Source organism: Embiotoca jacksoni, unplaced genomic scaffold (genome assembly GCF_022577435.1).
Source record: "Embiotoca jacksoni isolate LCO1_2020_lvr unplaced genomic scaffold, fEmbJac1.0.p SCAF_16, whole genome shotgun sequence".
NCBI lineage: Eukaryota > Metazoa > Chordata > Actinopteri > Embiotocidae > Embiotoca > Embiotoca jacksoni.
This window is the reverse complement of record NW_027185296.1, coordinates 1,428,536-1,446,930: the sequence shown is the minus strand read 5'-3', so window position 1 is coordinate 1,446,930 and position 18,395 is coordinate 1,428,536. Positions and strand designations below refer to the sequence as shown.

Here is an 18,395-nt window from a genome sequence, read left to right as displayed (position 1 = left end):
TGTTTGGCTTTTGGCTAAAAAAAAACATCAATGACAGAACATCAAAGAATGAGAACATTTTGTGGTTATCTAAAGTTCCTTCTTGGTGAAATAATCCGGTTCTCCAGAGCACCTACTGCAGTGTGACACTGGTATACCAAAAATTACCTGAGCACAGGGACTCGGATGAACCACGCACGAGGCTGGATGTGACAGCGAGTGTGCAAATGGCAGAGTATGTTTCTTTTGTGTGATTGACGACCAGCAGTTTGTCACAGTTTGTCGACAGCTGAGGATCTCTTAAAAGGGCTTATGATTGGCTGGCTCAGCCTGTACCCCAATGCCTCATTAGTTCCTCCACGCCACTGAATTCCTCAATCAGCATTATGATTGGCTGTACCCCCATCCCCACTCCCATCACCACGCTAGCCCAACACCATCAAGCGTGCCACAAAAAAAAGCCTATAGTGCTGATTGGAGCTGCTGGGCTTGCAGCTGACCCAGACAGTGGTACAGCCATCAGACGCATGCAAAAAAAACAGGCATTAATACAAAAATATAAAATGGAAAGTTGCTGATACAACCTCAGGTGTGCAGCAGAGTGTAGTTAAACTCTGTTCACACAAGATAAGAGATCAGTGGATGCCATCATTTCCTAGTGTTCAATGAGCATAAACATTCCTTCCTCTCCAAACTCTTCAGGACAATGAGAAACAAAGGACACACTCACTGTGGAGTTGAATGAGAATCAGCGACAGGGCTCGTAGTGTGTGTGTGTGTGTGTGTGTGTGTGTGTGTGTGTGTGTGTGTGTGTGTGTGTGTGTGTGTGTGTGTGTGTGTGTGTGTGTGTGTGAGTGCAGCATTCAGTATCTTTTTGGTATAAACACACCTGCAGATTAATGAGCTGCTGGCCATGTTGCCAGGACTCACCTCTCTTTTTCACTCTGTCTCTCTCTCCAGCACACACAACCACACACTTACTACCAACTTGAGTTATCTCATCTTTTCTGCTCCTCTTTGTAATTTACTTGTCAGCAGGAGAGTCAAGTATAGTCAATGAATATGCATGCGGCTGATATGTGTTTGATTTGTCTCAGCGTGCATATGTATGAGTGTGTGCGCCCCCCCCCCCCCCCCCCCCCCCCCCCGTGTGTGTGTGTGTGTGTGTGTGCGTGCGTGCGTGCGTGCGTGCATGCATGCATGCGTGTTGTGCTGGATGGATGGAGGCAATGACTGTGTATACACTGGCTGACAGCTGTAGGAGGAAGTGAAGCTTATAAAGGCCGGCCACGTAGAAAGCGGGACAAATTGATTTCCCATGAAGACCGGGCACTGTTTTTTTTCACAGGAGAGCCTTATCAGCTTTTCAGAAACTCTCACACAACAGACACACAAGCACATACACACTGGCACTCAACCGTATATCTTCAAGTATGGATAAGATTTAAAAAAAATTTATGCTGCATTCACATAAAAACATATGAACACATTACACGTGTTGTCTTTCCTCCTGACCCCTCACCTTTGAACGTACACCGTGGAGGTTTTTTCAGCACTTTACAGCAGATGGATCTTTCTTTTATTTGTAATGTGCACATGATCTATAATTACTTTATTTAGATGTGCAATAGGTTTCATTTTTTTCCACTGATCAGCAGTCATCATGTCATCAGATGTAGCAATGCACCTACAAAGTCAGTGAATAACACCGCTAGCTAACAAACAAGGAAATAAACAGTGCACACTGTAATGTATTTGTAAAAGTGGCTTTGCAAATGTTTTATGGTGAATGAACTTCACTCAACACTTTTAATAGACTTCAGGAAACACAAAATGAATCAGGGCACTTTTAAATGCCCAAAATTGAGACTAAAAGATTTTAAGGAGTTTTTCTATCACAGAGTTAGTTGCAGTCACAAGTTCCTTTCTGTCCAACCGGTGGTGAATTCCTGTCCAATAAGCACGTTATATTCTTTCACTGTCTTTGATCTGTGTTGCAGTGCTAACTCTGGCCTTCAACAGATCTGCAATCCATATCACCTGCCCAACCATAGACTGCATTACCAGAAAAAAGTCAGCAGGATTGTGGAAAAGCTAAAACTGTAGCATAGGTCAATAAAAAAACATTTGACTCTAGAGTGGATCCGAATACCAGGCCAGATCCACAAATTACGTTTTACTTTCCTTAACATTGCGAGATAGGACAGTTGAACTTCTAAATGTCATACAGTATGCTTCAAATCTGGTAAATGTTAGTGAACTTTAATTGCAACAAAACATCAGTGGTTGACTGGCCATTGGGAATACCAACACAAATCCACGTGTGCCAGTGGACCGTTGACAAATCCATTAAGTATTTACCAGCCCTCTCTGTGTGCCTGTCACTCAGGATGCACGTGAGAGCATGAGAATGGTAGTCCGGTCCCAGTGGAAAAGTCCAGGGCTGGATTTATTTCCCAGTACACCCCTGTAAACAATTCTATACATGACTCTGCATCACAATCCACATCCACAGGTACCAGTAATCCTCTGGGATACATTTGTACTGGCTCAAACTAAATACAGCAGGCAGTTGTTACAGAGCACTCTGTAGCACTCTTATCCAACGACAATTCATGGATGTTTGAATGGATCACAAAAAAAGATATAGCCTCATCGAATGCAGGCTCTAAAACTTTGTTTTATCTTTTATCTTTGTTTTCATAGGAGATAACTGGAACGTACGACAGCTGAGGTGTGAAGCTTCAGCTCAGCTGAAGTGTATTTTGACAATATATCCAGACATACAGCATAATGGTTGCAGTTGCAGGTTTGCATGTTATAGAAGAGTGGACTGTTGGTCGTGGTTGAGGTTTTTGTTCTATCTGTGTGCTCCCCTAGTTCACGTGTTATTTATTCATATGTTGTGAATCTCAGGCTCTGCTGGGTGTTTGTGATCTCAGGGACTCACTCAGCTTGGTCCAGAGTGCCACTCAAGCAGAGCCACTCCCAAACACCAGTGTACAGTATGTGATTCTGAATGAATTAAGTGTCCTACCTGAAATATCAGAAAATCTCAAATAACAATGCCTAAACATGCTGAAAGTGACAGTTTAAAACAGCAGATATTGATTTTTATTTATCGAAAAAAATTATGTCGAATAAACTGATAATGCAATATCCATGTAAATGTGAGTTAAATTGTTCAGTTTATGAATTTTACTTTTCTGATACATTGGCTTAAAAGAGATGTCTGGGATGACTTTGATAACAACTTACAGTATTATTTTATCAGCTTATGTGTAGAAATGAAATACATTTCTGATACTTCTCTTTATGTATTCATATTTGTGATACATTGTTATCCACAAATACAAACCAGTAGTAATAATCATTGGAAAATAATTGCAGTTTAAACCAAACTTACCATGTTGAGAAGCAAAATCACAATTATATATTTGCCTATAATTATTTAGCCCTAACATTATAGTTGGACAATAAATTATGCCCTAAACCTTAAGTACCATCATTAATAACTGAGGAATGGCCAGTCCTCCCATTTTATGGTGACACAAATACAGTAACTACATGTACAGTATAAACACAAGAACACATGCAGTATTATACACACTGAGGTGATCGAACCCAACACAAAGGAAAAATATATTTCTTTCCTTATCTCCATGGCAGCAGCCCAGAGATGTGGAAAAAAATAGCCAAAGACATGAATGAGACAGAGGGAGACGGAGCAAGGAAGCATTAAAGAGGAAGAGACAAAGCAAAGATGATTGAGAGGATAAAGTCCTTGACTAGGCCTGTGTGTGATTGACTGTCAGATCTAAACCAGCTGAGAAATAGTAAATAATTCTTCCTTCAGATTTACCAGAAGCTGCTTCTTTGATTTACGAGCCATTTTTTCACAGAAATAGATTTAAGGATTCGACATCAGAGCTTCTTCCACTCAGGAACACATCCTTATATAATTTCCCTGTCAGTGATTAATTGATTCTGACAGGACTACGAAAAAAATAGATAATTTGACTCTACTATTTCCTTTTTAAGTATGTCAGAAATAACGACAGGAGGCAGAGAATAGCCTGTCATTCACCCCTCTGGGGAACTGCTCTACTTAACGTTATTGTATTTTTTAAGTGTGCACACTCGTAGAAGTAAGCCTCAGAGAAGGAAGCAAGGGAGGATGGAAGAGGAAGAAAGAAAGTCTGTAAGGAAGGAAGCCAAAACGAAGGAAGGAAGAAACAGGGATGGATGAAGCTGCGAAGGAACAGGGAGAGAAAAGTAATTGCATAGGCAATGCATTGACGTGTAGTTCCTTTAATCTGAGGTGAGGTGTGTTAATGATCACCCCCTGAGTGTCACAGGCAGATAAAGTTGTCAGAGAAACCACCTAACACCACACAGTCCAGAGGGACGCCACCGCTGCTAACACCAGGAGCCCTGAGGGGACACCTGTAAACCTTCCTGACTCAAAAGAAATTAGCCTGGTGAGACCCACATGGCGAAGGAGGATAAACCTGCCATTTAGGGACCTCCAGAGGGAAGGAGAGAAAATAGAAGGTGAAGAGACTCTGAGGAGACTAATGAAAAAGAGGCTGGCAATGAGGGAAGGGAAATGAAGAGAATATAATAGAAAGGAGAGGATGGAGATTGTCTGGATCTGCTCTGCATTTCCTGTCCAGTTTCTTTTGCTCTCCTTCTGTGTGGAGACAGAAATAGTTTGTGCCTGTATGATACTGGTGGCACTATGGCAGCTTGCTCAGTTTCTTCTGTCTCTGGCTGCTTTTTTTTTTTTTTTTTTTTGCTCGCGATTGGCCCCCCTCCCACACAAAGCATAAACAGAAACTGAAGATGGAGCCAGTGAACACACACACACACACACACACACACACACACACACACACACACACACACACACACACACACACACACACACACACACACACAGCGTCAGGGAGCAGACTCAGGCTGTCAGAAGTGAAGGCTAGCAGAGCGATGTGAGATGTTGTGACACTTTAGCTCATTACATTTTCCAGGCTGTAATGAATGTTGCAACAGTGCTGTCAACCAAAGCGAAGACCAGTAGGCACACACCCATGTACATTCCCACATCTACACAGCAACCCATGAATTGAGATGAAACTTTTGCTGTTTTTATGTTTCATGTTGCAATATGATTTTTTTATTATTATTATTTTTAAATGTCTACAAGACAGGCTTCAGGTTCACTTTGCTCGCTTGCCCTCGACGTACAAGAAAATCTGGTAAACCCAGATGATTTGGATCGTTGCCTGCACGCAGCTCTCTGTACATCGTCTGCGCTCCAAGATGTAATTGCGTCTGGGGCTAGTGGTGAAGTAAAGTATCCCTGTTCACCCGAACATCTTAGGCAAGCAAAAGGAATGAAAACATTTTCAAAATTTTTCACCCGAAACACAGGATAAAGGACTTTTCTCCCGACTGGATCCTCTGACAGGTTGATCAGCGCTGCACTGAGCTCTCTGGAGAGCAGCACAGAGCCTTGGGCTGTACCAGAGCTCCTGTGTACTCTGTCTATTTCCTCTTTTCCCTGCTGATCCTGATCCCTTTGTAATCCACCCGCACCCGAACACAGCTGAAGGCCTGGGACGCGTGCGCAAACACACACACACACACACACACACACACACACACACACACATACGCACACACACACACACACACACACAAAGTTGCTTGTCTACACACCGGCATAGCAGTTAAATGTAGAACACACTGCTTGTTTTTCTAGCAAAATACTTATCAAACTTAATAGTAAACACTGAAAAACATAATCATTTCAAAGTTGATTGAAAAAAAAATGTAAACCTTGAAAACAGACAGTTCACACAAAAAATATGACTTCTATTTAGTCGTAGTTGTGGCATTTTCAATCAGACCCGGTGATCGTCACCAGCAGGAGTTTTCCCAGGAGTCATGGGTTTTTAGATTTAAATTTGTTCCTGAGCACTTAAAGGCTTAAAGTTGAGACTGAAAGTTTAATCTTGACCTTGGAAAAAGCAGGAAAAAAAAAAATCTCACCAAAAGGGGCATTTAGCAGGTGCTATGGAACTTTCACACCCGGGCAAACGCCATCATATTACATACATGCACTTCAATGAGCTGAACATACGTATTTAACGCACCTTTCTCCGCCTCATTGCAGCCACTCTGCCTGCTGTTTGACTGTTTTATTGAACTGGATGTGTAGTGTTAAATTTAATTTCCCATAGATCAAACATAATTATCACTCATAGCAGACTCATATTTTCTAACAATAGATATCAAATTGTAGTCCATTGCAGTTTATTGATGTAAAGTTTACACTGGTAATCCAGCACCGAATTTTTTTTCTAGTGTGACTCTCTTCAACTCACGTGCTAAAATCATTTTAAAGTATCTAAGATTAGAAAGAAAAAGCATAATAGATAGGAAAACAATTATCCTAATTTGGTACTAACCCTCCAGTAATGCTTTAGTTATTATTGGCTAGAAACCCATGTCCCCCCTCTTTCATATCGGCCTACAAGGTCTAAGGCAGCTATGACTTATTAAAGCCTGAAGTGAACAGCTGTGAATCTTTACTCTCAAATCAGCTCTCTGCTGAGCTGCTCCAGAACTTGAATCTTTTTTCCTGAGATTCAGCAGTGGAAACTTATCTTTACTTTGTTCTCTGAAACTTTCTGTGATCACTCATTTTGCAATATCACTATAACCAATCTCACAGGACAGTTGAAGTTCAACAGCTTCATAAAGACAGAGGAGGTCGTAACTGTGAGCTGTGATAAGATTTCAAACCACTTTTAACATCTAAAGACAGAAACACAAAAATATGTAACTGAGAGCAACTGTATTGTAAATTCGTCTGTATTAAATCACAGCATGTGTGTTGAAAGGCGGACTGAATGGAGGTTCAAGCAAGACTATCTTTTTTTCATGCTCTCATTCTCTCTGATCACAAACTCAAAACACATGTGCTGCAGATGATCATGTTAGTACATTTATTTACATTCACAGGTGAATTTCAGTTTAAGAGATACAAGACAATCAGGGAAAAATAGATCCAGTGCTTACGGATCGCAGAGCATGTTGAGGAGCTGGGGTCTCATGAAGCTGACAGACACGGTACATACTCACAAAGACGAGTTACCTGGATACAACACATGCTAACTACACTGTGGTTTAACAGATTTTACAGGAGGTAGACAATTCGTCAATGTAGGGATAAGCCCGTGCAGAAAGTTGTCACAACAGTTGCGGTCTGCTCAAATTGCCTTATGTTGCTTTTATATTTCTCCACCTACAGTCACACAACTGTCATTTCGTTGTTTACGCGGCTGACTCCCACTTCTTCATCTTCAAATAGTTGCATGTTGTCACTGGGTCATAGTGTTGATGGAAATGTGGGGTGTTGCTGTTCGCTGTAGTGAACATGGTGGCAGAACAGAAGATCAAGCAGATAGAGAGTCGTGTTTAAGGCCGTATGATGAATTTCGGTCCGATATTCATTCTACTTTTTTCTCTGTTTTGGGCTCTACTGACTCCTCTGGGAAATATGTGGTACCTTAGCTGCTAAATATTCACTAGCTAGCCACTAATTTTATTTTTTATGTTCAGCAGGTAGAGTGCAGTGATTATATCAAAGCTAGCTACAATTAAGAGTGGTGAGTCTGAACCATATTGTTAAAGTTACTTCTGGGAAAACAAAACAATTAGATGAAAGACACTAAAATAGTGGAAATTGCAGATAATTCTCTGGATCTTCACCTCTACAAGCAACACCTTTAACTTTAGACGTAGTCCTTTGGTCCATTGTTATATATTGAGTTGAATTTCAGTCATGAATAACACTATTAATGAACCATTTTGCAAGCAGGAAACACAGTAGCGGGCAAGAGAACTAGAACAGGCTGATGAGTAAAACAGGTGCATTTTCAGAATTCCATGTGAAGTCCAAATTAGGTGTTATAGTTTAGAATTATTGGAAGGCAAAAGTTAAATTTACCCTTGAGATGTTCGGCAAATACTGTGTAACTTTTGAAATTCAACATATCTGGTCATAAATTTATTTTGAAAAAAATCTGACATTCTTGTTGGTTTAATAAGATCTTATTTGCTCAATATTTAGAATTACCCTCAAGGTTACCCACCTGTTTGTATGAACTCCATTCATAAATGCATCATTTTATCACACAGAGCCTCGTAAACTCAGAAATCAAGTGGAGATGCCGCAGGGCACGTTGAGGGAAAACAGCAAGACCTTCAATGCCTCAGGTGAAGTCTTAAAGTGATACTTTGATTAAGCATATGCTATTATGGATGAGTTGTAAATTACTAATTTACATTTAATGGAATCAACCTATTTTGATGTTATCTTAGTTTTAATGGGGTTACGCTGTTGGACCAAACCTACGCCCCTGCAGCCAAGAGACTGATGTGCTCCTCAGAGCATGCAACATGGAACCCAAACATATACGAAACACACGTGCATTAAGTTTATACTTGCAGCAACGCATATCCAGTCTGTAAACATGCACAAATGTTTCTGTTTGCTCACACATAAGAATAAAAACATTCAGTGAATCTCTACTTTACCTTACAAACACATACAATCCATGCGCAGACTGATGTATACATTCAGAATATCACACACAAATTTATTCCGTGCATCCACTCATTAATGTTGCTGTACACACACAGCAGTCACCAGCATTATAGTTATTGACATAACACTACATGGTCCATTGAGTGGGCCTGCTGCTTGGACGAGCGGCAGTTCAATAGAAAGGTATCCATCTTTGTAGAAGGGCATGGAAATGTCAATGCCCCTCAGCAAGCTAAAGAAAGTCAATCATCCAGGGTCTCACACCATGAAGGATGAAAAACACAAAGAACCTTTGTGCGACAAACATTTCCATTTCAAAGCCTCCATTTTGCAGCGTGTCATGTCAATTTATTTTTACATAATGTCAGCTGTGGTTCGGAGGCAATTAGGAGAATGTAAAAAGGGTGACCATATCTGTCACTGCTATAGGTTGATAAGGGGGGGCACTGGAACCCAGTATGTTTGTTTCTGTGTGTCAGAGATACAGTGATTTAGAATGTGTTAGTCTGTGCTTGCAGGAATTTGCATTTTCCTCAATGTAGCTACTAAAAAAAAAAAAAAGTCTTCCTCTGTGGTATTAATTTTGTCCCTTCATGCCCTTCGTCCCCGCCCTGTCAGATGTGAAGTCTTTGGGTGGCATTTACTGGTTCAAAGGCTCTCTGTGTAATTGATCAGACTGCTGTTTGATCTGTGCGAGTTGGCATTTAGTCCACACAGAAAAATGGGCTTTTACGGTTCTGTTAGGACAAACCGGCTTTCAAATGTTCATGCCTGCCATCAACAGAAGTTTGGTGTGGATGAATTGTATAAAACGCATCATGAGATTTCCTTTTCTCACCCTCCATCCTCTGCGTTCATGGGTACGTGTACTCACATAATGAATCGAGACAATTCTGATTCATGGATGCACAAAAACACGCCGTACCGCAAATGTGTGCATAATATCTTACATTTTTGTCATTAATTCATTCTTTGTCTGAATGTCCAAATTTCTTTATCTCTGAACCGCCTCTTTAACTTTTTTCATCACGTCACTTAATGAAACTCTCTTTGTTAGGGTTATTCACAGTTGACCAAAGCAATTATTCCCGAGACATTTTAACAGAGCAGGGTTGTCGCTTCTTCAGAACTTTCCTTCAGATATTAAATAGCTCTTAAAAAAAGGCCAGTAAGCAATTTTCCACAGTTCCTGTGCACTCTTTTCAAACAGTCATTAGGCTGACAGGTAAATGGCTGCAATCTTGACCCTCTCAATAGATATTTGTAGTATTTTTTTAGGCATTCAGAATGGGCAGCTGGCATCTTCCCACCCTCCCCGCTGCTCTCAAGCGACAGCAAACACACCAGGATCAGCAATCTGTTAAAATCACTTTGGAATGAAATTCTTTAGACTCACTCGGAGGAAATTGTTGCTATTTTTGTGTCAAAGCCAACCAACGCCAAGTAAATAATATCTCAAATGCTTCTCTGACATTTCCTTTTATTTGATGTTGTCCGTGAATATTTACGAGTGTTTGGAGTAGAGAATGGGTTATATCTCAAAACACTTCACTGCCACACAATAAAAAAAAAAAAGATTTTTTTTTTTTTAATGAGAAGGTTAGAAGGGATAAGAATATACAAATTATATATAGTAGCTTTCATCAGTGAACTAAACACATCTCTCTCTTTGCAACTGAAGACCTATTGTATATAGTAACATCATGTTCCTTGTATCTAAGACTCTCTGGACTCTGGACCTGACTGAACTGAAAAACTATAACATCTTCAAAACATTTACAAATTATTATTTTTTAAAATAAATATTATTTTAAATATTACAACAAGTACAATGTATAGATTGATTTGAGAAAAATGGCTCAACTCATCAAACCCATCTTCAAATCACATGCAGAGCGTATGAAGTTGAACAGAGGGAATGAAGACAATAAAGGACGATTGTTATCCAAAAGTAGAGCCGAAAATGGATAGCAGTGTCACAGTGTTAGAGTATGCGTAAAACTAAATAACTCTAATTTAATCCTGAAAATGATCAATAACAATATTGTACTTTGGCTGCTCATTTTTGAGGAGGAGGGGTTTGGTTGGGGGTTGTCAGACGGGTGCACCTAACCACACCCAACACTGTTGTCAAACCATATTAACTGTAGACTGTGTTTAAAACTTGACGTCGCTTCCGGGTTTGAAAAGTGAAGCCAGTGCAGAACTGCCTTAAAGTGCAATACCACTAAGAACCACTAGGGGCTGGCTTCAAAGAACCTGTGGCCCCAATAGACTCCCATTCCAAAAGTGTAAACTTCTCTCATGAAATACTAAGCTGATGAATTTTTTCCACAAGTCATTATGATTACCATTCACTAAATTCACTCTTTCTGAGTGAATTTAAAATGGTATGTTCTGGGGGAGGTGGGTGAGGGGGGTTAATTGACATTCCTGGGGTGCAGCCAGGTTTCCATAGTGTCCTTGGGTTTTCAGTCCGATCAAATCAGATCCACCACTCGCTCCTCCCCAGCTTTGAGCTTTACGTTTCTTCTTTACCAAGCCCACATCAGAGCACTGACAGCAATCGTTATTGTCTTTGTGCCACATGAGATCTTTATCCTGTCAGTTGGTGACTTCATCATTTACAGTATAATGTCAAAGTTTATTGTAACTTAAGGAGAAAAGTTTATGTTATTAGTCTTTCTCAGTTGGTGCCAAAAGAAGCGTGCCAGAATCTTACTCTAACTATGGTATTAGAAATTACCAGCAGCATTTGTTTTAAGGAGCAGTGCTTTTATGTTGTCACTTGTATCTGAAGTGAGCTTTTAATTAATCCACAGACCTCTCAGGATTCTTTTATACTCAGTGAGTCCTGATACTGAAGCAGAATATTTGGAGATAAAATCATCTGAAATATGAGACACTCTGAGTCCAGATCCTGCCTCATTATTTGAGCACAGGATGTCCTCCACTTCCTCATTATAAGTAAAACGTAAAGTATACTTTATCAAAATGTGTAGTTTGTAATGTTGCTACTCTGCAGAGTTGAGTTCTTCCATTTTAAAAATAATTTTCGACATAACCACTGCGGTAACCACAGCGTACATTTTATGACATAGTTACTGGACCACTAAAACAACATGCCATATTTGAATGCATGCCAGTCCTTGGCTGAAATATTGATTCCTCTCTCTGAGACTTTATTACTCCCTAGGTGGATTCTCTCTCTGCTGGATTCTTCCTCTTTAAACTTATAAGGATTCATAGCCATGAAATTGCTGATTGCGGTTGAAGTCTCATTTGTACAACAGAGGAAGAGCTGTATACTTTTTATTTGGCCGCAGCATTCACAAACGCCCTGGCTGGGGCAAGAATTGAAAGCATAAATCTCACAGTTGGAAGGTAGAAGAAGACCTTACAGAGGGGCAGAGAACAGAAACAGAGGGACAGACGGGAGGATGGAGTTGATGTTGAGCCGGACGCAGCTCTGGTCGAGTAAATAGGTAATAGGAATTTAATCTGATCTATTGAACTGACAAATAATCCCAGAAGGGAAATGAGGCAAGGCTGGCCAAAGGCCTTCTCCCACCCGATTTCTGTTACCTCTCTGTCTCTCTCCCTTTCTGTGTCTCTGTATCTCTTTCTCTGTCCCTTTTCAATTATTCATACCATGGTTTCGACACATGCCTGCAGTAAGCCTCCAGATATTCTGTCAACCGACACCACCCCCGGTTTGTCTGGCTACTCTCTCAATATCCTCCCCCATATTCCTCTATCTGGTTCCCCGTCGCAAACCCGCCAGCTCTCCTTGAGAATACACGCAGCGAGATGAGGGTAAACAACAAGAGCAGGTTAAATATTTATCCTGCACTCAAACATTCCCATCCAAACTATGTATTTAAACCTCAATTTAATATTTGTCATCACGTTGCCACATCAACTTTTCGCGTTCATTTGCTGCCTCTCCTGCTAAATTCTAATTAATAATGTTGGCTCAAAGAAAAGCCGGTAAGGTCGCTGGTGTGTTCGCTGCACCCAGAAATTACCACAGAGGCTGGCACCTGTTTATCCCTCCATCCATTTCTCTGCCAGCAGATAAGTGGAGCAATGCTCTCCCCAACTCCCTGGAGACTGCACTAATGCCCAGGCCTGATTTGGTTGTACTGGGGAGTGAGCCAGAGAGTGATGGACACACATACAAATGCACAGCCACAAACACACACACACTGCCACCTGCTTAAGTTGGATGGTCCTCTCATTAAATCGGCTGGGCAGAGTGGACATTGAGTGGACAGGCCGGCTGCACTCTGGCCCTGATCACACTGTTTGAGGACAGGAAGACAGATACCTTAGAGCAAAGGATGAGCCAAATATTTGTCAAAACTTCCTATTTTCAGCCGTTTTTTGTTGTTGTTTACCTTTGCAACGGGGATTTCAAAAACAGTACCTCGCAGATAGTGGAAAAGGAAGACAATGTCACCTGAAATAGTCGACCCAGTGGTACGCTCATACTATCATGCTCCATCTGGTCAGCCGGACAAAAGAAAGGCTAAATACCAACAACATACGGCTACTATTGCTGTAGTGTATGGATCTATTTTGCTCAGTATAGCAACACCTTTCCCTGTTTTTACCAGGCGCAGTAATGTGAAATTCTTCCTGTCTATACCTGTAATTCAAAAAGTAAACGGCAGTGCCAGTAAAACACACAGCAGTGGGATGTTTACATACTGCAGCTCTCTGTCTGACCTGTCAGGTCCAGCATTGTTACTTGCCCCTCAACCTTTTTTTTGGACCTTGTAGACATTTAAAAAATTCCACTTGCTAAACTCAACAACTGAGGAGTCTAAATCCGATCACGTAAAGCTAAAAAAAAAAGCATTATGCTATACATCAAACTGGCACATCCAAGAACTTTCACTGGAAACACGTCCTCGCCCCTTTTTGGGGTTTGGTGACACTTTAATGTAAAGTAGCGGTACAAAACCAAACTGTTAGAAAACTACCCAGGTTAATAGATTACCCAGAGAAACTGTCAAAAAAAATGTATGTCCACACTGTCTGCTGCACAACACGTGTTTTTCGGGGGTTACTTATACTTTCATACCACTGAAGATGACATCTAAAGTCTGGAAGCAGCTGGTTGACGGACAGTTTTTGGTTAAACTTATTCTGCTTGCTCCAGATGTGTGTGCTGGATTCGAGCAGCCCTTACCATTATCATAATTTTGTTATATTTTTTAAAATGTTTTTGACACAACATAAACATTATTTATAAAAAAAAAAAAACTAAATTAGACCAAAATATGTCAACGATTACATAGCAAACATGAGTGAAGCCTAACCAGCTGAAATAAAAAATCTCCTGTGTTTGGTCCTCAACTGTTATTCCAGAGCTCCTCCTGATCAAGGTCTCAGAAAATCTAATACAAAATGTTTAACTTTTTTCCAAGGCCATTACATTGGTTATTAGAAAATGAAAATCTCCAGATTTCTCCAGCCTCTCTTAAATATCCTTAGATTTCTGCTTTTGAAGATGATGAAGCTACTAATATCGACATTGGCACCATGTTGGCTCTCATCTCAGATGATGAGCCGGTCTCCTGCAGCCCCACCAGCTGACGTTCAGAGTTGGCCTTTGATGACCCCAATGCTCCTTAAACTCGCGAGGCTTCCTGACACCCTGATTTACCCCTCTGCTGCAGTGCTTAATGAGATCACATGTTCACTCATATGAGGCCTAGTGGCTGTTTTCTTAAACAGTTGTACTGGCAACATTTTCTGTCTACCATTGATCATGTATTGCAATTACACGGAGTTCCTCAGAGATTCATTCAGGGATCTGTACTCATGTAGTCATACTTAATATGAATACTTTTAGGTCACATCATTCCGTTTTGTTCTGCTGTACTTGTGCACCAGATGTACTGAAAGAAACTGTATAATGTTAAGCTTACTTAACATTGGGGGCGGCAGTAGCTGAGTACGGCTGACAAAGAGGCAGACTACACTTTGTACTTGTCTTTCAGGCAAACCAGTGCTGCAAAAGCCACAGTAGGTTGATGTGAATGAGAGAGGTTTTCTCAGTGCCATTTTTGAGCATGTAGCTTCGGTAGATTTCATTAGAAAAACTTAACTCACCTTTTTTTTTTTTTTTCAAACGGCAACCAACAGTGATTTCACCCATCGGTTAGTGAACTGCTGTTCTGAAGCCTCAAGTTTGGATTTTTGGCCTTTGCCATCTTGCCTTTTTAGAGCCAGAAGTGACCATATTTGGACGAGCTGGGTAGGAGCGAGTGGTGGATCTAACTCGATTTGATTGGGAACCCGAAGACACCACACCACGCCCACCTACAGTGGAAACCTGACTGGTCCACAGGCCTGTCAATCAAACAGACACACCCCTAAACATACATCCTTTTGAGGCCAAATATCTAATGATTTTCAGATTGACCACCAGAAAACTAATGAGAAGAAGTGACTTTAGCGAATGACACCCTTATGACTAATGAAAATATTCATTTTATTTGAATTTCACCAGAGACCTTGAATGGGAGTCCACTGGTGCCTTTTTGGAGCCAACCCCTAGTGGTCCTCAGTGGTATTGCAGGTTAGGATACTGCCGCGTCAGCCTTACTTTTCAGACATTGAAGCCACATCCACTTTTATATAGTCTATGATCTCGTCACAAGTGATTGAGCTTCGTGTATAAAATCAGTGAAGTGCCCCTTTAAAGCTAAAAATTGATGAAGCCTTTTTTATTGAAAAAGTTGGACCAGCCACCCACATAATGTCAGATTCTCTGACCACATTTAAAACTTATTTTCATGGAGAGGGAACTGTTTACTCTTTGACTATCTCTGCTTTGTTCTTTTGTTCTCTTGTTGTATTTTGTTTTTCCTCCCTATCATGAGTCAGACAAAAAGAGACAGTTATACATAAATATCCCGTGATACACCAACCATCTCATTCTGAATCCTCTGGCTGGGCCTCTGCCTCCTGCATCAAATTCAGCCTTTGATATCAGCCAGCAAAAAGCGGGGCAACAGCAATGAAGCTGTCATGCTGTTTTATCCAAACAGACTCTTCTGCCCCAAACGCTGTCTGCCTTTAAAGCCCCTGTAATCCAACCCTAGAATTTGCCAACTTCCCAGACTAGCAGAATCATATCACCTCCACTCTGTCTTTCTCCACCCACCCTTGTTTTTATCACCTTTCCCTCATAACTCGTTCTCTTCCATGTTTTAGAGCATTTCTTTATCCCCTTCATCTTGTCTCACTCTTCAGACTTTCTTACTGTCTCCCTCCCTCTCCCTTCACTTCCCTCACCCTTCCGCTGCCATGACCTCTTGCCAAGGCCCCAGGGACTCACTCAGTTGTTGTGATGGCAGAGGATTGTGGGATCCCAGCTGCAGTTTTAATGATTTTGCCCCCAGGCCCAGATCAGCCAAAGAAAATACAGTTACCATTTTTCAACAGAATGAGAACTCTCACCCCTGCAACGCCTCTGCGAAATACTTGCGTGAATTTGCATGCGTTCACAAACATTTAAACTTGATTTACTAAAGGATCACGTCTCCATTCTGTGTGCTGTTTTTGAAAACACGCATTAAAATGGACTTTTGTATATGTTTTTGTAGCTACAAGCAAGACGGCTGGTGAGTCTGTGTGGGAGCAGTGTGAAGATGGAAGCTCATTCTAACTGAATATTTTCCTCCCTCTAATCTGCACGCTTCTCTATCCACCTTCTGCCCCTCTCCCCTACTCTCCCTCACTCTCGGCGGCTAAGTTTGACAGCAGAACTGCAGCACGTCCTGCAAACACATTGCAATTAGCATCATGCGCTTCAGTGCATTCCAAACTGCTTGCTGATGAAGTTCAATCAATTCGCTTTAATTATAACTTTTCTGAGAAACCCTCTAATCTCTCCAAAAGTTTGATCTCTCAGGGTTTTTTCAGTAACAAGTTGTGGCAGGTAGTTTAAAAAGTAGCCGTTTGGAAAGAGCCTGTGTGTGTGTGTGTGTGTGTGTGTGTGTGTGTGTGTGTGTGTGTGTGTGTGTGTGTGTGTGTGTGTGTGTGTGTGTGTGTGTTTGTGTGTGTGTGTGTTTCTATCCAACCTGACTCCCCCCATCTCTCTTTCTCTCTCTCTCCCTCCAGACATTGATGACTGCCAGTCGAATCCATGCCAGAATGGAGGAACCTGCATTGATGAGATCAACTCCTTTGTCTGTCTTTGTCTGCCCAGCTACGGTGGAGCTACTTGTGAAAAAGGTAACAACATGAAAGAAAACACTGCTTTCTAATCTCACTCTTACTTCATTTTAGTCAAAGGGGTATGGGTTTGGTGGTGGCAGAGAACAGAGATGGTGAAAGAAGAGGATAGGGAGAGGTAGATTGATGCAGGACCTGAAAATAATTGAGAGTATAAAAAGGAGATCACAAAATGAATTAAAAAGGAAGACAAGATGGTGAAGGAACAAGTAGGATGAGACAAAGAAGGTGGGGAAGTGAGGTGACAGGAGGGTGGAGAAAAGATTAGGGGAGAAAGATGGGTGTGATGACTGTGAGGATGTGGCACAAGAGAATAGGAAGATGCTTGGAGAGCAGGATGTGGAGACGGGGGTGGAGAAAACAAGGACATTTCGGAAGATGACGTTAATGAGGATGTGTAAATGAAGATGGAAGAGGCAGAGAAAAGGAGGCAGGGGGTGAGAATGTGGATGTAGACAAAGAGGTGGAGGAGGAGGGAGAGGGAAGCCCTGTGGAATAATGTATTGGGTTTATACAGAACACCTGCGTCCAGCTGGTTTCGTCTCTCATTACGGGAATTCCCATGTGAGAAGGGGGTCGCATGTCTCTGCGAAACAACGCTGAGGAAAACCCATTGCTGCTGCACTGTATACATTCTGGCTCCGCTTGAACTGGTTTGCACCCTAATTTTATGTCCCCATCCAGACAATATTTACTAGGTTTCCCTGAGTACTGTAAGAACCTGCTGATCACTAAAAAAAATAAGGTGTTGTGACATTTACGATTGGGGAAATACATTAACCTTTTAAAAACACACATCATTTTTAGGCCTCTGCTCGAAAATTGCGTACCCATAATAAAAAAAGAGTATATCTCTGCAACCACAATAATAAATGGAACACTTGTGAGATTTGTTCAGATGTGTAAATATCAGAATGTATGTCCATATTTTAATAATAGTTTTGCTAAATCTTCTCTGGCCCCCAGGGTTTGAAGGGTTAAGTAGCATCAACTGAACATAAAAATAGAGAAGTAGATATGAAGTTCTTATCATCTGCCAGATTAAGTAAAAGCAATAGATAGCTATATGATAAACATAAAAGATGAATTAATTTCCTTTTGTGTGTAAGAAAGATGCTTCTCTAATACAAATAAACATTCCATGAATCTCCTTACAAATCACAGATAAATTACCACCCTTACAAGTCCAGAATTTGACTGAGAATAATCAAATTTCTAAATTGTCTCTAGTATCAAAGTGATCCAGTGATTGTTTTCAGTTCGTATGTCCATGAAACATTGCAAACAAGCATTACTAATCGCTATTTCGGTTTACTTTTGGTGTTAATTTGCCCAAAAAAAGTATTGCCAAAGAAAGAAGGGTGTACAATTGTTTCAGTTTTGCCTGAGGATGTCCCACAGTGTCAGAGTTTGAAAACCTCTGATATAAAGCTCCAGGAATGTGATGGGAATGAATAAAAGTCGAGTTCACTTTCTCGCTAACATTCCGATGACTGAATTATGCAAAATACACATCTCCTAAAACATGAGGTTTAAAATAGCACAA

At 40.9% G+C, this 18,395-nt stretch overlaps 1 protein-coding gene across 1 annotated transcript in view; it reads left to right on the top strand.

Moving 5' to 3' along the window:
- ncanb (neurocan b) overlaps nucleotides 1-18,395 on the top strand; it is a 149,923-nt gene that overhangs the window by 94,629 nt on the left and 36,899 nt on the right. Inside the window, exon 11 of the mRNA XM_069150135.1 lies at nucleotides 16,736-16,849. Coding sequence (XP_069006236.1) covers nucleotides 16,736-16,849 — 114 coding nt within the window. The remainder of the gene's footprint in view (nucleotides 1-16,735; nucleotides 16,850-18,395) is intronic.